Source organism: Chamaea fasciata, unplaced genomic scaffold (assembly GCF_029207755.1).
Source record: "Chamaea fasciata isolate MVZ Bird 193981 ecotype frontalis unplaced genomic scaffold, bChaFas1.0.hap1 SCAF_15, whole genome shotgun sequence".
NCBI lineage: Eukaryota > Metazoa > Chordata > Aves > Passeriformes > Sylviidae > Chamaea > Chamaea fasciata.
In genome coordinates this window covers 14,285,966-14,305,168 of record NW_027094100.1, presented here as the reverse complement: position 1 = coordinate 14,305,168, position 19,203 = coordinate 14,285,966, and the positions used below count along the sequence as shown (strand labels likewise).

Here is a 19,203-nt window from a genome sequence, read left to right as displayed (position 1 = left end):
GCACATGAGCTCTGCTGCTGCCCTTTCCTGCTCCGCAGGGATCCGAGGAGGAGGAGAAGGAGCTGCCTGGAGTCTATTGCTGTTTCCTGTCTTGTCTGAGCTCCTGTCCCCTCCGAGGTGCTTGGCCCGGGGCTGCTGCCGCTCTCTCAGACCTGCAGCTCTTTGTGTCCCTGCCAGGAAACATCCCAGCGGCAAAGTGAAATTGCAGCTCCTTCCTTGCCCCCTCACCCAGCCGGGGAAAGGAAGCAGGGGATGAGTTACAGCGATGGCTTTAGCAGAAGGCAGGGGAGGAACACCAGGGATTCCCATCAGCACCGGGGTGCCGCTCCCACCTGCTGAACTCCAGCCTTGCTTTGCCTCCCTGCCCTCTCACACCTCTGAGCTGGCGGGATTTTAATGGGGCTCCTTAGTTAACGCTGATTTAGCTCTGCCACGCTGCCTGTGTGGAGAAATCTTCGGGATGTTCTCTCCCGCAGATTCCTCTGTTGGTCTCTGCTCCTGGATGTTCAGGTCTTTGCGCAGCCTGAGGTCTCTGAACTCAACAGGCTCTGGAACAATGTCCTGTTTGTTTTCACTCCATCTTCCTGCATTTTATTTCATTTCACTGATCCTCCCATGGGTGGGTGCCTGGGCGGCACCAAGAGGCTCGGTGGAGGTTGTAAGGCCAGGCCAGCACCCAGACCCACCGAGGGAAGGACAAAACATTGAATTTGTCAATGAAAGGAGGGGGGCAGGGGCTGTTTGCAGGGTGGGTGATGCCCACGGAGACATGAGCTGGTGGAGGGAGGCCAGCGGCCCCACCAGAGCACTCCTGGGTGGGTTTGTCACTCGGCGAACACCCCAACTGTCCCCTCGCCCTGCTGACGCTCTTCCTTCTCTTTTCCAGGGAGCCCATTGGAAAGAAGAAGTCTGGTAAGGACTCCTTTCCTCTATGCTGCTTGCACCAACTCCTCCTTGCACCCACAGCCGAGCTCTCCTGCTGTGGGGCGAGGTCCCAGCCCCATGGCCACCCAGCCCTGCTCCGCTCCCCATGGAGGGATCCCCCCCACCCACTGGGATCCCACTGCAGCCTCCAGGCCCCCATCCCTTATCCCCTGAGCATCTGGGGTGCTCCCCGAGGTGGGGCAGATGCCCACGGCTCTCAGCACTGCCCTGGCCTCCCCTGTCCACTCCTGGAGGTGTTGTGCCCGCTGCTGGACCCCCCCGCCCCAGCCCATCCCCTCCCTGCCTCATGTCCTTTTGTTCCTCATCAGGGATTGTCCAGAGAACGGCCTCTTTCCTGCACAGAGGTACTAACAGCTGCTCCTGCCCTTGCTCTGCTCTGCCTGTCTCTGGGGGGACACCTGCTCAGCTGGGCTGGGGGCAGGAAGCTTGTCACCCTTGCCACAAGCTGTCACCTCGCCCTGTTGGCTTTCTGTGGTGGCTGGTGGCACACAGGGGCTGGGGCTTGGCTCTCGGTGCGGCTCCACGTGCAGGGGACGTGCCCCAGGTCCTGCTGGGGGTCTGCAGGGGTGGGGATGCCAAGTTTCAGGGGGGCAGAGGAAGGTCTGAGCTGCCTGGGGGAGCAGTGTGGGGCTGAAAGTCTCCTGGTGCAGCAGGACCACGGTTCTCCCTCACCATGGCACCAGCTGGGAGCCTTGGTTGGGTCTGGGATGCTCCAGCCTTGCTCCTCTAGAGAGGGGGACATCTCTGGAAGACCCCCCCCCCCCCCCCCGTTGCTGTGGTTTAGGGTTATTTGAGCTTCCCCAAAAAGAGCAGGAGAGAGGAGTGGAAGAGCCTTTGAGGCATCTTTCAGCTCCTGGAGCTGCAGAAGGTACAAAAAATGGGGTGAGGCTCTTTGGTCAGAGCTCTGGCTGCGTGGAGGTTCTGCTGAAATCAGGCGGTGGAAAGGATTTTGGTCAGAGAACTGGCACTGCCACCAGCTGTGTGAGCAAGCTCACTTGGAGGTGAGTGGGTTCCTCTGGCAGGAGAGAGGAATCAACGACCTGATTCCAATGGATTCCTTTTCCAGTGGAGCTGCAGGTCATCCCTCCTCTGGGAACTGGTGGTGTCCCAGTGTCTTCACTGAGGCTGCTGGTAGGATGGAAGCTCTGATGTTGGTTTTGATCTGTCCTCATGGGCTGAGTGCTCTCCTGAGGGACTCACAGGCTTTTACCAGGATTGGTTAAAAGCATTTTCTGCTCAATCTCTGACTGCTCTCTGTCCAAGCAGGACATTGGGAAGGAAGGAGGTTTTTGTTTGGTTGGTTTTTTCTTTTTTTTTTTTTCTCTCTTTTTTTTTCATTTTAAAGCTCTCCTGAGCCATTTGCAAGCCCAGCCTGGCTCTGTTCTGAAGTGCTGGGGACAAGAGAAAGGAAGGGTTGAGGAGAAAATTTCTGCTGCGTAACCCAGCTCGATGAGGGCAAAATTCAATTTCAGGACGCTGCCTGTCAGAGAGGCAGGAGTTCCCCATTGAGAAGGAGAAGTTGGGATAACATCCAAGGCAGAGCCTGCTCTGGCAGGGCAGGATGTGCCGTTCTGCCCCTGGCAGCAGCCGCCAGGGAAAGGTGTTTGCTCTCAGTAACGCTGCACAGGGCTGATGCCTCGCGCCAGACAGGCTCAGGGATTCATCTCACTGCCTTGCATTTCCTGGCAGCAGAAACAGGATTTGGTTCAGCTGTTGTCACCCCAACTCCTTCTACACCTTGAGGAAATCCCTGATGGTTCACCGGGTCCTCAAGCCAGGCCTGTTTTGAGGTAGCAAATGTGCAGCAGAGGCACAAAAAATCCTCCTTCAGTCCAGGATGTCCCTGAGGAGGGGTCATCCAACAGCTGCTAACAAGCAGAAATCACGAGGATTTTCCAAGAAGCAATTTCCCAATTGCCAGAGAGGGGGGTGAGCTGCTCTTGAGTGGTTCTGGAAGGAGCTCTGAGGCCCTGGCAGCAGCGAGCCGGGTTTGGAAATGGGATTTGAGCAAACACTGGGATGCAGAGTGGGTCAAAGTGCTGTTCCTGTGGTGACCACGAGACTCAGATGACATTTGGAGTTTTGAGGAGGGCCCAGTGTGTGTGAGAGCACTGGAAATAAAACCTGCTCTCTTTGCTCGGCTTTTTTTACCAGCATTTGTAATCCCACCTGCCTGAGGCTGAGGCGTGGGCCCTGCACAGCTTGCAGGGGGTGGATTGTTCCCCAGACTTTGGGGCTCTGCCTTGGCCACTGATTTAGGGAATGTCTAAAAGTAGTCATGCCTTCAGTCCCTGAGACTGTTCTGGGTATTTCTGTTCTCTCTGCCTCTCTCAGTTCCCCAGAAAGCACAGATGGAGAGCCAAGGGTTTCGTGCGGGAGAACCTGGAACTGCCTCCAGAGTTTATATTTGGGTGGAGCTGCCCAAGGAGGCTGGCAGAGACCTCAAATGCCCCTTTGCCAGTTTGGTTTTTGCTGCTTTCTCGTGTGCCCACGTCCCTTTTGCCGTGCTGGGGAATGTCCCTGCAGTGGCAGAGAGACCCCAAACACTGTGGGGTCTGAGGAGAGGCAGGGAAAACACAGCAGCCATAGGGGAGCTCTCTGAGACTCCACTGGTGAATGGTATTTCCATGTGATGTTTTCCAGATTCTGGAGGAATCCCTGGAGAGATGAGAGGGTTTGCAAGGAATTCAGCCCAGTGTTCTGTGCCCATTTCACGTGAGAGCAGGAGGAGGTTCCCCCTTGCAGAACTGATCATCCCAAACCCCTGGGATCTGGAGGAAGAGGGCCTGTCCTGAGAGCTCTGGATCTGATCCACACAGGCACAGGAGGAAGGGGCTTTACCCAAAGAATGACATTTTTGGGAGAGGCATTAGGCAAAAGGCTGGAGGGTACAACAGGCTTCAAACTCAAATACCTGTGCCCCTGATTGAGTGGTGAGCTCTTTGTTTCCCTCTGGGAGCACCAGCGTCCCAGCTCTGCCAGAAGTTCCTCACTTTTGGCACTGGCAAAGCCAGCAGCCGGGAAGGCTGGAAACACCACAAGCAACTCCGTATCTGAGATTTCCTGCTGGGTTTGTCCATCTCACCCCTTGGGTGAGAGGCCACGTTTCTGCCCAAACAAAACCTGCAGGGATTTTTGGGCAGGCTGAGAGCGAGGTCAGTGCTCTGAGCAGCCCTGGGCTGGCTCTGGGGTGTGCTGAGTGTCCCTCCTGCCTCCAGGCTGAGCATCACTACTGCCAGCCCAGCCCGAGGGCCTCAGTGGTGCCTTGGCTCCATGGATTCCCCTTTTCTAGGCCACCTCAGTGTCATTGTCACAGCTGAGGATACACAGCCTGAGCTGGCTGCAAAGCCCCTCTCCTGTGGGACGAATTCCCCCTCCCTGCTGCAGAGCTTTGCTGCTGTCTCCCACCTCCCAGGGAAGCTTTACACCGCTGCTATTTTGGGCAGCCCAGGCCTGGCCGTGCCCAGGATGCTGTTGCTCGCCCCAGGGTGTGTTTTTGTGGTTTGAGGATGATTAAGCCAGGTGAAGATGCTCCTGAAATTAACTCCTACCTCTTCCTCCAAGCTCAGTCCAGCACTTCTCTTGCTGGTTTAATGGGTACTTTGGAGGATCCAGAATTGGCTGCTGAAACTACAAATAGCCTCAGAGGCACGGGCGTAATTACAGCCAGGGAGGCAGAAAGGGGAGTATTTACCTCTTCCTACAGTTGTTATTCTTCTCCCAGGGGCCGGGTAGATCCTCAGATCCCTTTAGGCACAAACCTTTAATTGAGCTGCTAGAACAGACAGTCCCAGCATCCACCATTCCCTTTGGGGGGGCTGTTTTTAACTCTGCTGCCCCACCCCTGGGTTTTGGTGTGGAGGACCAGATCCTCTGCCCTTGGCCAGCTCACCTGGAGCTCTGCGGAGTGCTGTTTATAGCAGATGGACACAGACAATTTCCTTCCTTCTCCTTTAAACAACACACGTGGTTCATGGAAATCTTGGTTGTGGTCTGGCACTCTCAGAACCAGCTGGGAGAGGTTGTGGACACGGAGAACTTCTCCAGGAGGCAGCAGAACATCCTGGGAACCCTGAGGACCTGCCAGACCTTGTCCTTCAGGGTGGGGATGGCACCTGAGGTTCCCCATGCCCTGAAACAGGTTTTCCCATAGGAAAGGTCTGTTGAGAGGCTGAGACCTCTGAGGTGATTGGGGAGCTCCTGGTGCAGGTGGATTCGCTACGGAAACTCCTTCCTGGTATGAAGCTGAATTTCTTTGCTGGATTTCACCCAGTTGTCCCAAGAAACCCCCTCTCTCTGTGGAATCTCACAGCCCTTGGAGACTGGGAGGGGATTATCCTGTATTTCTGCTGTGCCTGGCCCAGATGGGATTTCTGCCCTGCCAAAATTTGAGACCCAGAGTAAAGCACAGGCCCTGCAAACTCAACACCTGCAATCAGGTGTGTGATTCTTTTGTATCACTTGTGATCACTTTCAAGATTCCAGCGACCTCAAGCAACTCCTGGATCCATTGAAAAACACTCCAGTTACCTCAGGTAACCCCAAATGACCTCAGGCAACCCCAGTCAGGACCTCAAATGACCTCAGGTAACCCCAAATGACCTCAGGCAACCCCAGTCAGGACCTCAAATGACCTCAGGTAACCCCAAATGAACTAAAATAATCCATTTCAGGGACTCAAATCTCCAGAAACCCCAAATGGCCTCGAGTCACCTTTACCAGGGACTCCAATGACCTCACACACACATTCACCAGTGATGGTTGAATAAAATGCACCTGCTCATCTTTCCCACTTAGCAAAAGAACATTTGAACAAATTTGTCCCCCTCTGGCATAAAATTCAAATCGCGTGGAGAAGTTCCCGTGTCTACCACGCCCTGCTGCCCAAAGTCAGTGCAGGCATTAAAACCCATTTCAAAGCTGTGAGCACCCATCCCTTCAGCCACCAAATTGCTTGTAAAATTAACTTTCCTCTCATCACAGTGGAGGGGAGTCTTGGACAATGGGTTTTTGAGATTTTTGTGCTTCTTGGAGGTTTTTGGAGGCAGCTGGGGAAGTGCTGTGGTGCTCCGGGATCCTGAGTGCCCCGTGCCTGGTTCATGGGGATGTAACCCGGGGAATGCCCAGCTGGACACGGGGCACTGGCAGTGTCCTCCAAGCCCTGGTGCCCCCTGGCACGTGGGGAAAGAGGAGCTGAGCTCTGTGGAGGGGACACTGGTGTCTGCGGGGTGGTGACAGATGCGAGTGGCGAGTTCTGCTGCAGTGCTGCCACAGCGGGCAGTGGCAGCCCGGGGGGATCCACATCCAGAGCTGTGTCCTAAAGGAAAAGTGCAGAGCACAAACCAGGCCCCGGGCTGGACCCGCTGCCCTCCTGTGACACCAGGGGCTGGCCGTGACCCCGTGTGTCCCGATTGTCCTGCGGTGCTCCCGGGATCCCGGCCGTTCTCCCGCTGTCCTGCCCTGCTCCCCGTGTCCCGGTGATCCTACAGCGCTCCCGGTGTGCCGGTCGTATCCTGCAGTTCCTCCCGGTGTCCTGCAGTGCTCCCCAGTATCCCGGTTTTCCTGCAGCTCTGGTATCCCCACCGTATCCCGCAGCTCTCCCGGTGTCCCGGTTATCCCACGGTTACCGTGGTTATCCCGCAGCTCTCCCGGTGTCCCGGTTATCCCGTGGTTATCCCGGTTATCCCATGGTTACCCAGTTATCCCGCAGCTCTCCCATGTCCCGGTTATCCCGTGGTTACCCCGGTTATCCCGGTGTCCCGGTTATCCCGTGGTTATCCCGGTTATCCCGGTGTCCCGGTTATCCCGCGGTTATCTCGCGGTTATCCCGCGGTTATCCCGCCTTATCCCGCAGTGCCACCTGCCGCCGGTCCAGCTCCGTTCCCGGCGATCCCGCAGCTCCCGGCTCTCGTCTTTCTGGCCGCAGGAACGCTTTGTTCCCGCCGTGTTCTGTCCCCTCCGCTCCTCCTCGGGGTGTTTTTTTCCCGTTTTTCCTGCCGGGACACTGGGCTGTGCAGCAGGAGGAGCAGGGCAGGGAGCAGGGCAGAGCAGGGGCAGTGAGCACAGGGGATGCTGTCCTGTCCTGCAAACACCTCCCACCCCGCCTCTGGGGCTCTTCAGCCCGGCCGAACCCGCTGCAGGCTCTGTGCTTTGGGCACAGGAGGGTCCCCAAAACCCCAGGCTGCCCAAATCGAGGGATGCTCAGGACTTGGCGATTTTTCCCCCCCCCAAAAAATGGGAAAATGGGAATGAACAGAACTCAGCAGGGATTTGGAGGAAGTGGGCTGGCTGTTCCCACCGGATTGAGAGAGGGAAGGAAGATCTGTTGCTGTGCTGTGTCCCTGATGGACCTGGTGGAGGTTGCTTGGATGGCTCTGGTGGGCAGCAGCAGAAGGTCTCACCTGGCTGTCCCCACCTCACCTGGCTGCTGTTTGATCTCTCTCTCTCCCCCTCACTGTGCCCAACCCTCTGGCTCACCCCTGTCACGCTGGGGTCCCCGGGGTGCCCTGGGGACAGCACTGACCTGGCACACGGGTCGGTTCTTGTCCCCCCTGTGCAGGAGGAGCTGACTGTGCCTCGGCTGAGCCCCTGGTGCTGGAGCAGTATGTCGTGGTGGCCGACTACCAGAAGCAGGAGAGCTCGGAGATCAGCCTGTGCGTGGGCCAGGTGGTGGATATCATTGAGAAGAACGAATCAGGTACAGGCAGCCGGGCTCTGCACAAGGCTCTGGGGCTGCACGGGAGCAGTGCTGAGCTGTCAGTGTTCTCCTGGAGCAAAACAGCCCCCAGGCAGCCCACGGGCACGGTGAGCTGAGGTGGGATGTGGAGGAAGCAGCTCTGCTCTGTGAGTGTGGGCGAGGCTTCAGGGCTGGTTTCCCCTCGTGCTGAGCGCCCGGCGCCGTCCACCTTTGTCAGTGCTGACCTGGTGCTTCTTCGTGCTGTAAAACTCGGCTGATGTGTCCTGAGGACAAAAGCCATCCCTGGGCTTGGCAGACTGGTTTTAGTGGCAGAGGGGGACGCTCATAGTGGCCATGAAAGCCCCCTTGGTGCATTCACAATCCCCATGGGCAGCAGCCCGAGCTCTTCGCTTGCTTCAAAACTTAAACTTGCTCCTAACCTCTGCAAAGGGGCTGAGCCCTGTCGTGGACCCACTTTCTGGAGGATTTGTTCCCTGAAGCTTACAGAAGTTGCTTGCTGGGGGGAGTGAAACCATGAAAATAGATTTTAACATTCTGGAGAGCTGCTCCCCAGAGGATCAGTTGCACCAGCAGCTCTGTTTGAGAAGAAGAGAAATGAAAGCAACCCCGAAGCAAATGAAACGATTAGCACAGCCAGCTCAAAAGCTGTGGAGAATCATTTATTTATCAAAGGTCAGCCCTGCTTTTCCCTCCCATGCAGGTAGCCGATTCCCTCCCCAACCATCTAGTTATCCTTCTAAATGACTCATTGGGGGGGTTCTGAGGGTAACACTCCGTCTGTATTTCCCCCCCCTAAAGACACAAATTGTGCTTTTAATAACGAGCAGCAAGCGTTGGTTTTGATTGGACACACAGGGGGGGCCCAGAATTGCTTGTGGCCTCTCTGGAGCTGCCTGGGCTTCCACTGAGAGCTGATGTTTTAAATCCTACATTTGCTCGTAGCTTTTCAACTCTGCTGTTCCCACAAAAGTAAAGAAGGCGAGCGCAGCAGGACTCAGCTATCGATTCACACACAGAGTATTCATCTCTGCTAATTAGCCCAGGCTTGCTGACCCACACTGAGGGAAAATGAACCATGAAGGGGCAGAAAAAACCGAAAGCAAATGCAGTGGCTGGAGCCATTCAGCTCTCAGAGCCTCTCCTGCTTTTCCTGGGGAGGGAATTGTACTTTCAGATGTCACACAGCTGCAGTTCTCCTGTGCTTGGCTCTGTTGCTTTGGGGTCACCCCAGCTTCCCGTGGAGAAAAAAAGGGGTCACAGCCCCCCCCAGGCACGTGGTTTGGAGGGAGGGAGGGAGGTTTTGGCTGGTGTGAGCCCTTGGCTGACCCTCCTGCTGTTTTCTCCTCAGGCTGGTGGTTTGTGAGCACATTGGAGGAGCAGGGCTGGGTGCCAGCCACCTGCCTGGAGGCCCAGGATGGGGTCCAGGATGAGTTCTCAATGCAGCCTGATGAAGGTAAGAAGCTGCTGCAGGCATCTGCCCCAGCTTCCCCTACTGGAAGCACTGCATCACCCTCCCTGAACGGGGCAGGGCACGAGCCTGGGGCAGGAAAAACCCAGGAACAAAACCTGGGGAAAGGGACGAAACCCCAGGAAAGGTCCCCAGTGGTGCAGCAGGGTTGGGGCAGCTGGATACCTGTGGTGTATCCACTGGCCTCTCTGCTCCTCCACAGAGGCGCCACCTCCAGGGAATGCTCAGCTCCTTTCAGCCCAGGGAGCTGTTTTACCTGCCCTGGAGGAGGAGCAAAGCCCAGCTCCTTGGACAGTGCACGTGACATCAGCACGTGCAGATCAAAGAGTGGGAATAGCAAGGTTCCAGCCTGTCCCTGGAGCAAACCCAAAGTGTCCCTGGCTAACACATCCTTCCCAGTGGCTCCAGAGCAGAGCAGGAGCTGGCTCAGCCCCTGGTCTGGGCAGCTGGAGGTGCAGGGGGGGCTCAGCCTGGGGAGGGCTGCAGGTGAGCAGAGTCTCTGTGCCACTCTCTGTGTCAGCCCTGTCTCCTCCTGGACCTGAAGTGCCACTTCCTTACGTGCTCTCTTGTCCTTCTCCTGCCTCCCCACCGTGCTGTTCCCAGTGCCATGGAGGTACTGGTCTCTGCCCAGGCACCTCGGCCGCCGCCGGACCCTTGGGGACTTGTACACCACTGGATGGGGTCAAGGTGGACCACACAGAGACTTTCTTGGCTGCCCCTGTGCTGTGCTCGGAGCCTTGCGTGCATGTTGGTTTGCTGTGCATGTGTCAGCCCTCAGAGCGTGCCACCCCTGCTCCTCAGCCTGCCCCGAGGCCCCTCATGTGCATTTCCCTCTCCTCTCTCAACTGCTCCTTCTCGTGGTTTGTTTTGGGCTCAGAAACTGCAGTTCCTGCTTTTCCCCAGCACACACGTGCAGAATTCTTGCAACTGCTGCCTCAGTCCCTGGAGTAACCACGAGCCCTGGGGTTTGTGCCTCAGGGTGGGGTCAGGAGCAGAAGGGCCACCTTGGTCTTGCTGGATGTGACAGGACATTCTCTGCTTGGTCTCCTCTGCATGAAGGCGGTGGGAAATCAGCTGTGCCACTCCCAGAACACAAATCCAGGAAACTCACATGGTGAGGATAGAGGGATGTCCAAGGAGTGGATTTTGGAGGCAGATTTTTCCCCAAATGACCTTCGCCCTGTTGTGGCATTACTGAAGCACAGGCAATTATTTCCCTGTGTTTCATCCAGAGAGGAAGCTGAGGGAGAGGGGAGGATGGATGGCCCCATTTGTCTGACATGTCTGCATGGCTTTTAGGATGTTTCTCCTTCCTCCTGAAAGAGAGAACATTCCACATCCCTGCTTAACATCCCTTGTCCTGGTGGACAGGACGGCAGGTTCTTCTCCAGGCTCCCCACATGGCTTTGACTGATGTCCTGGGGGTTAAATGGTGAAGCTCCTGCAGATCTGCTGCTCTGGAGCAGTTTGAGGGCACCTCTGTGTGCATGGGGTTGCCTCCTCATGCCTGTGGGATTTCTCTCCCCTTACAGAGGACAGTTCCTCTTCAGAGACTCTGAGAATGAAATGTGAGCTGGAATGGATGCATGGAAGAGCTTCTGTGATGAGCTGTGAAGTCTTTAATCCTAAAGGAGAGGAGAAACCATTTTAGAGAATTTCTTGGGCCAGAGTAGCTCACCAAAGTTTACATTTCCAAATACATTTCACTGTCATTTCCCTTTGAGTGGTCGTGTATCTCTGTGTGTTTGCACCTAAATTACAAAGAATTATCATATAAAGCACTTCATAGGCATTTTTCAGCTGAGGGCAGGGTCCCATCTAACAGTTCCTCCGTGAAACTGCTCTTTCTTCCCAACAGAGGAGAAGTACACAGTTATTTACCCCTACACTGCAAGGGACCAGGATGAAATGAACCTGGACAAAGGGGCCGTGGTGGTGGTGATCCAGAAGAACCTGGAGGGCTGGTGGAAAATCAGGTACTGGCCCATGTTGTGTTTTATCTTCTTTTTGCCAGGGTCGGGATTAAAGGTGCCAGATTTCTTGTTTGGACTCAGATGTTTATTAATTCTTATCTCCATTACAGTCTCACGAACCCCAAGTTCTACAGCACTTCTGGCTAACAAACTAAAAATGGGGCCCTTTCTCTCTCTCTACAAGGCCTTTTAAGGATAAACTGTCCAGTTAAGAAATTACACCTAAATTATTTTTACTTTTACCCCAATAACCAACCACCTGTGGCCCACAATGCGGATTTTTCTATCCAATCGCAAAACACCACCCAGACACATGAAGAAAAAGGCAAAAAAAGAAGGACTCAGCCCACACCCTAAATCCTCCATCTTGCTTTATATATATTACTATATTCTAAACCCTTAAACTCTAAGTTTTGGACCCTGTGAGATCACACACACTTCTATTCAAACCCCACACCCACAATCCCAGTGCTGTCACTCAATTTTGGGAGTCTTTTCCACAGCCTCAGGTCCAATGCAGTGTTTGCTTGGGGGTCAGTGCCTGTGAGCACAGAAAGTCTGAAATCCTCAGTGCCCGGGGCTCCCACAGTCCCAGGCACTGCAGCTGGGACTGAGATGTCCATTCCCAAGGCAAGTCTGTGAGCTGGGGAAGGCAGAGTAGCAGAACCCATTTCTCTCCATCCTGACAGATTTCATGTTCAAGCACAGCTTTGGTTGAGAATCTTTGAAATGCCCTGATTTCCTGTGCTGGGAGGTGGCCGTGTCCTCCAGCAGGGCCAAGGTGAGAGAGCTTCAGTGGGCTGTCACATCCCGCCGACGGGAAAACCCGCTAATGTCCCAGGGCAGGCTCTGGTTGGAGGCTCCTGCAGGGAATGGCCAGGTCTGGGCCAGCTCTGATTGTGCAGGGTGTGCTGAGCCAAAGGCTCCATCCCACCCCGAGCTGAGGGTTGTTTTCTGCTGGAAGCTCATTTTCTCTTCTCTGTGGCCGAGCAAACAGCTGGGCTTGCTAAGGGTGGGAGCACACACTGCAATTTTCTTAACCTCACACTGAACCTGTGCTCCTGGCAGCAGCACAGCCCCAGAAACACACCCACTGACGTTTGAGGCAGAGGAGTGCTGCCACAGGAGCTCCAAAAGCAATTACAAGCTCAGTAGCTGGTGCCATCTGAACGGGGTGGCTGCAGCCCAGCCAGCGGGGAGAGTCTCTGGCATGGCAGGGCCACTGTGGATGTGGTTTTTCAATCAGCTCACGGGGCTGGTTTCTCTCCTAAACGGATTCAGAGCAGGGAAGCGATCCAGGCTGCCGGCAGGGAGAGGGCTTGTGCTCTCTCCAAAGACCAGGTAGAGCGATCCCAGCAGCAGCCATCTGGTTTTTCCCTCTGCCTTCCCTGCCAGAGCTCTTCATTCCTGAACCGGTGCCATTGCTGAGGTGAAAACTGAGCTTCAGAGCGTTCCCTTGGCCCTGGCTGGGGCCAGCTTGTGTGGGAGCATTGGTCAGGAGGGAGCTCTGCTTGTGCCATGGAGAGCCTGGCAAGCTCCTGTTGCCCAGGGCTGGCAGTGCCTTCAGCCAAGGTGTGTGCTGAGCTCTGGGCTCACACCCTTGGCGTGTCCCAGGGGCTCTGTGCAGTGACACTGCTGTCCTTGTCCCCACAGGTACCAGGGCCAGGAGGGATGGGCTCCTGCCTCCTACCTCAGGAAGGGCAATGGGGACGTGTTCCCACCCAAGCTGGGCTCGGGCTCCTCGGCTCCCTCGAGCGCCCTGGACCTGGATGGGCTCTCCAGGCAGCAGGTGGTGGCCGGCAGGGACAAGGACGGGCTGGGGGCCCAGAGGGACGGGAGGCTGGACAGCCGGGCCCTGCCCAGCGCCGACATCCGACGCAGTAAGTGCTGGAAAAACCCTTTTTCTGACCCGGACACGGGGCTCCTGAGAGGTGTTTTAAAAGATTTTATCCCATTTTCAGTCTCACGTGAAGGGTGAGACGGTGCAAATGTTATAATTCACGCCATCATAATCAGCAGCCAAACTATTTCCTAATTACAATCCATTAGAAGTGTTTTTTGGCCTATAAGCTTTGGCCACACAGTGCTGCTAATGCCTTAAAGTCAATCATCTATTTAAACACCCCACGTGGGTCTTGCTACAACACACCTTTCATCGTTCTATTTCTCCAAAATAACTAGTCTGTCTGCAAGGTCATCATTTGAAACTTGTTTCTAGTTCAATTTCTCTCTCTTGTCTCTGGCTCAATTTCTCTGAGCCAGGAACTCAACAGCATCTGGAATTCTTCCTCCACAGAGTCACCAAAGATGAGGCAGAGGCCGCCCCCTCGCCGAGACCTCACCATAGTAAGTGCCAGCTGGTGTGGGAGGGCACAGGGGCACGGAGGGGAGCCCTGCAAGGAGCTCTGGTCACTGGCTGGGATCTCGTCCCCGTGCCTGGACGTGGCGTCACACCTGCTGCACAAACACACTGATGGGTTTTCTGCTTTCCTGCCCCAGCCCCGTGGTTTGAACCTGCCTAAGCCTCCCGTCCCCCCTCAAGTGGAAGAGGAATATTACACCATTGCTGACTTCCAGACCACCATCCCCGACGGCATCAGCTTCCAGGCAGGAATGAAAGTAGAGGTGAGGCTCTCACCTTTCCCTCACACATCCTCACTTCAGGGCAGTGCTCCTGGCCCCCCGGTGCCTGGGACATGTTTCAGGCAGGAGCTCCCCTTCCAGGCCAAGGAGATCTGCTCCCCATGGTGCTCTGGGTGCAAACCGGGCATGGTTTTGTCTCTGTTAACATTCCAGACTCAGAGAGTGAGAGAAAAACCTGTAGGAGCTCAAGAGACTTTGGCCTCACACCGTTCTTGGTGGCCCCCTGTCCCCCAAGTGTGAGTGCTCTGAGCGAATGGAAAACAAACCCACACCACAAACGGGGTTAGGCGTGGGAGCTTTTCCTCTTAGTTAGGCCAGGTGTAAAGTTAAAAGCCCTTTCCAAAATTCCTGGCACACCCTCTTTGCTGGCAGAACCCCTCCTGCAGATGGGATTTCGCTTTCTCCGAGTGCGGATGTGATTTACTCCTCTCTAAGAGGATTTTTCCTTGGGGGCTGCCCCTGCCCGGCCCCAGCCCGGCCCCAGCCCGGCTTCTGGAGCTGCAGAGGGGCTGGGCAGTGCGGGATCCACGCGGGATCGCTGCTGGATGATTGCTCCAACAGTGCCACGCTGTGGCCACCGCCAGCTCCGGGAGCGCTGGCAGGGACAGACACAGCTCAGCAGCTCTCCCTCAGCCCTCTCCCTTCCCTGGCAGCCAGCACCAGGTGTCCCTCCCCTTAGGATGCCATTCTTGGGATTCCATGGCTTTTGGCTGGAGCAGCACAAGGCCGTGTGTCACCCCCGCCATCATTTCCAAGACCCTTTGAGCGCAGAGCAGCTGTCTGAGGTCTCCTTTCCCCCCCTGGGCAGGTCATTGAGAAGAACCTGAGTGGCTGGTGGTACATCCAGATCGAGGAGAAGGAGGGCTGGGCCCCTGCCACCTTCATTGATAAGTACAAGAAGACCAGCAACGCCTCCAGGCCCAATTTCCTGGCTCCCCTTCCCCACGAGCTGGCCCAGCTGCGGCTGGGGGACACCGATGGCAGCAGTGCCAGCGAGGAGGTGACAGGGCCCTGCCGACCTCTGCCAGAGGCTCCTCCCAACGGCATGGACTGCCCCGGGAAGTGGGGCAAGGACTGGAAGGGGACTCCCGACAGCGGCGACCTGTCCTTGGCCGGGGGCTACGAGGAGATCTCGGACCGCGACGCGGAGGAGAAGCCCAGCCTGCCGCCCAGGAAGGAGTCCATCATTAAATCAGAAGGAGAGTTACTAGAGAGGCAGAGACCTCCCCCCAAGCCCCCGGGCATGATCCTGCCCATGATCCCACCCAAGCAGGCGGCAGCCCCCAAGGACAGCAAGAAGGCGGAGCTCAAACCGGAGAAGGGCAAACTCTTCCAGCTGAAAAACGAGATGGGACTGGAATGCGGACACAAGGTGTCGGCCAAGGAGGTGAAGAAGCCAAACCTCCGGCCCATTGTCAAGCCAACCAAGCCAAAAGCTGAGCCCGTGGAGGACAAACCTGAGCCCATCACCCAGAACCCGTTCCTGAAGTCGAGACCTCAGATCAGACCAAAACCCGCTGCGTCCCCCCGGACTGACCCACCCCCAGCCGACGACAAACTGGACATTTGCAGCCTGCGGAGCAAGCTGAGACCTGCCAAATGCCCGGAGAAACCCTCGGAGCAGGACCTCCCAGCTGGGGAAAGCTCCTTCAGCAATGCCACGGTCACCTCGGAGCCTTGCGGGAGGTTTCCGGAGCGGCCGGGCCTGGAGAGCAAAGCCCTGCCCAAGCTGGACGGTGCCCCCAGAGAGGCACTGCCCAAATGTCCCCTGGGCCCTGCGAACCCCCCCTGTGCCAGGGACGTCCCTCCTCAGCGCCCTGTGGTGCCACCTCGCAGGCCACCCCCTCCCAAGAAGATGGGGGCTCCCGTCCCCGTCCCCGCCGAGCCCAGGGCCCCGGCACGGGAAGCCCCCGAGGCCAGGCCCTCGGCAGTGCCGGGGAGGCCCATGCTGGTCCCCCCCAAAGCCAAGCCCTTCCTCTCTGCCTCCATGCAAGACGAAGCCAAAGCCAGGATAAACCCAAAGGTCATCTCCAAGCCCGTGGAGAGAGGGGAGGCCAAGGAGAGGCCCTCAGCGCCCATCTCCGGCCTGGACGCCTCCAGGGAAGCTCTCTACGTGGCGGTGGCGGATTTTGAAGGCGACGAGGAGACCAACAGCTTCAGAGAAGGGACTTTGTTTGAAGTTCGTGAGAAGAACAGCAGTGGCTGGTGGTTCTGCAAGGTGCTGACGGGGGGGCCGTGCTGGGAGGGCTGGATCCCTTCCAATTACCTGAGAAGGAAGCTGTAGCTGCTCCTCGGCCTGCACCTCGGCCGGAGGCTCCCTGGTCTCTCACCTGAGTATTTAATGAGCAGATTAATTTATGGTTTTCTGTTAAGGCTGGCTTTAGAAGAAAAGATAATAATTGAGAATCCCAGGCCTCCCCCGCTGGAGCCCCCTTGGCAGCAGCTGGAGGAAGCGGCTCGGCCTCCCCTCCCCAGCCCTGTGCTCCCACCCGCCCTCCTCCTCACACTCCCCAAAGGACTTGGCTCCCGTGGCTCTCTGTGCTGGGGAGATGGACCTTGAGGGACCTTTTGCCACCTCCTCTGTGGTGAATTGGAGAGAAATCCAGCGGCAGCCAGGCGGAATGGTACCAGTGAAGGAAATCACAGAAGGATTTGCCTTTCCCTGGAGCTCAGGGTCACGGTCAAGAGGTGCAGGGCTCGTTGTTTAGTCCAGGGGTGTAGCAGAGCCACGGGGAATGTGGCAAGAAGGAGGAATGATTGCTGAGAACAGGTTGCTGTAGCTCTAGTTAAGGGCTGTGCCGTGCTCCCCCTGCACAGGGATCATCCCTTGGTCCTTCCCTGCTCGACGACGACAAGTGTTAATTTCAACATCCTCCTGGTGGAAAAAAAAAATAGGGGAAAAACACACCCTGATTTAACAGGTCCTGTCTGTGCTGGTCCAGGACAGCTCTCAGGCTTCTCCCCTGCAGTACTGCAACCAAACGTCAGAGGGGTTTTGCTGCCGGAGCTGAGGAATTCTATGCAAGGCACAGAGGACCAGAATAACCCCTCAAAAAAAACCCTGGAAAAGGGATGCTTTGCTCTCCTCCCCACACAGACTGCCCTGCCTGTTGGACTAGGAGGGGATCACCCCTTCCCACGACCCACTGAGCTCCCCGGGCTGGCGGGCGGCAGCCGGGAGCCGGGTCCTTCCCTCGGTGCTGATATGATCAAGTGCAATCCACAATGTGGGAGTTCAGCTCCTCGTCACCACCAGTTCTGAGGCGTGGCTGGTGCTCAGGGGCTGCCTGCCTCGTTTGTCACCCTGCCTGCCTGTCCTCCAGGTGCTTGCATTTCACCCTGTGGGTCAGGTTGGCTTGGAGGGGCTCCTGGGCAAGCAGAGCCTGGGGTTTTTTTTCCATGCTGACATTCCTGCCTTGCCCTCAGTGCTGCTGATCCCGGCAGGAGGATGAGCGTGGATCAGCTGTTGTTCCCCACTGCTGCTTTCTTCCTTTCTGTCCTTGGCTGTTTGCAGCTTCAGGGCCGCATTTCTCTCCACAAGAGCTTTAAACCCGGATGTCTGTGGGTTTCCCAGAGTCACAGAATTCTTGGGGCTGGAAATGGATCTCTGGAGATCATCCAGTCCAGCCCTCCCTGCCAAGGCAGGGTCAGGTTTGGTGTTGACCAAGCCCTGTTGCCCTCTCTGGTCTAATTGCAAGTGTGAGCAGTGCAGCCACATTGTTTTGCTGCTGAAAATAATGACAGTTTTCCCTCTAATTTGAGGCTGGCTGAATTGAAGGGGCGTTCTCCACTCCCCCAGATGCTCACTTCCCGCTCTATCCCGTATTTTCCACCCTGGCAATGTGCAGTTGAAGATCCCTCTGTCTGCATACAGAAGAAAACACTGGTGCCTCTGGCCGGGATCGTTCTGGAGGGGGGGGGCGATGGGGTAGTTTCATCTGATAGAGAACTCCTGACCATCCTCATATCCAGAAGCCCCAAAATTCAATGTTTTTTTAGCCACGGGAATTCATGCACCCCGGTGTGTGGCTGATTCCTCTCCCTCCCACCTGCGGTTTTCTCCGGTGGCACATCAGCCCCTGATGGGGCTGACTCACCTGAGCTGGCAAAAAGCGCCGCATTTGCAACCCAGTGCAATAACAGAGCTCCTTGCGTGGCACATCGGGAGGTGTCGATGTGCTCCCGGGAGAGCTGCGGGGTGGGTTGAGACAGCGCTGCCTCCCTCCAGTCAATCCCTTCTTCTTCGGAAAGGAGTGGGGACAGGATGAGTTAAGGCAGAGCTGGGACGAGTTAAACCAGAGCTGCTCCACAGCCAATGGATCTGGGGAGGGGCTGGACCTGCATCCCTGCTCTTGACACGGTGCAAGGGCTGTGTGTCCTTTTCCCGAGCTCCGTGTCCTTGCTCTGCCTTTGCTGAATGGCCTTTTTCATCTCAGCTCGGAGACCTCTGTGCCCTGGCTCTCCTCGGAGAGAGCCGTGCTCTTTGTGTGGCCTCGCTTCTAAACGAGGGCTCTTCGCTCTCCCCTCCCAGCCTGAGCCTCGGAACTGGTCGTGCTCCATTTTCCTGACACAAGTACTGTATTTTGGCTCGCTGAGCGCGCGACAGGATCGCTCCCTCCTTCCCAAAGAGCTTCCAGGAGGGAGGGATCCGCCTCAGGAGGTGCCCACACCTGCAGCCTTACCCCTTTTCCCTCTCTGCCGAGGGGCCCTGGACTGGCCAAGCTCCTGTGGGGAAGATTCTGGGGGCCACTGGGCTGGCAGGGCTTTGTCCCCCGGCTGGTTTGTGCCCCAAGCCGGGCTGCCTCTCCTCCCTGCACCTCCCTGCCTACCTCGTGAGGAGGAGGAGGGTGGCCAAAAGCCCCCCAAAGTCGGGGGTAGCCACAGCCCAGCCTCCCAGAGCAGCCCTGAGATCAGGGCTTGTGGCAAGGGAGTCCCTTGGAAAACTCCCAGGAGTTGGGATCTGGGGACAGGCCAGGCTGGGCACGTCCTGGGTGGGCACCAGGCCTGCAGTGCCCAGCTCCTGCCAGGCTCCCAAAGGCCATTTCTTTGTCCACGTGTCTCTATATTATGTCGTGTATAAATCTCCATTACTGTTGGGTGGGTGGGGGGCAGCAGAAGGTAGATGTAGCTGTGTCCATGCCCTGTCTATACCTTCACCTTTAAGGGATGGATTTTTTTTTTAATTTTATTTTATTTGCTGGGTTTTGGGGGGGGTGGGTTTGTTTCTTTAGTTTTCTTTTTTTTTTTTTTTTTTTAAGAAATAAAAAGAAACTGCTTGACTGGTTTCAAGCACCCTGGTGAACCCGTGTGTATGGCTGGTGGAATCCTGGGGTGCAATTTGGGGTGCTGCTCTCGTGTCCAGGGCTGGTTTGGGGTCTGTCTGTCCGTCCATCCTGGCAGCTGTGGCAGGGAGGCTCATGGGGACCCTGACAGCTCCTTGGTGCCCAAAACTTATATCCCAACAAATGGGAGTGTGG

General features: G+C 56.4%; 1 protein-coding gene across 1 annotated transcript in view; it reads left to right on the top strand.

Annotated features, from left to right (window-relative positions):
• Positions 1-18,936, top strand: part of SH3PXD2B (SH3 and PX domains 2B) — a 65,426-nt gene extending 46,490 nt beyond the window's left edge. The window contains exons 6-13 of the mRNA XM_066196808.1: positions 887-912; positions 7,505-7,642; positions 8,991-9,095; positions 10,969-11,086; positions 12,737-12,963; positions 13,380-13,429; positions 13,583-13,708; positions 14,535-18,936. Coding sequence (XP_066052905.1) covers positions 887-912; positions 7,505-7,642; positions 8,991-9,095; positions 10,969-11,086; positions 12,737-12,963; positions 13,380-13,429; positions 13,583-13,708; positions 14,535-16,010 — 2,266 coding nt within the window. The 3' untranslated portion in view covers positions 16,011-18,936. The remainder of the gene's footprint in view (positions 1-886; positions 913-7,504; positions 7,643-8,990; positions 9,096-10,968; positions 11,087-12,736; positions 12,964-13,379; positions 13,430-13,582; positions 13,709-14,534) is intronic.
• Positions 18,937-19,203: the final 267 nt, after the last annotated feature.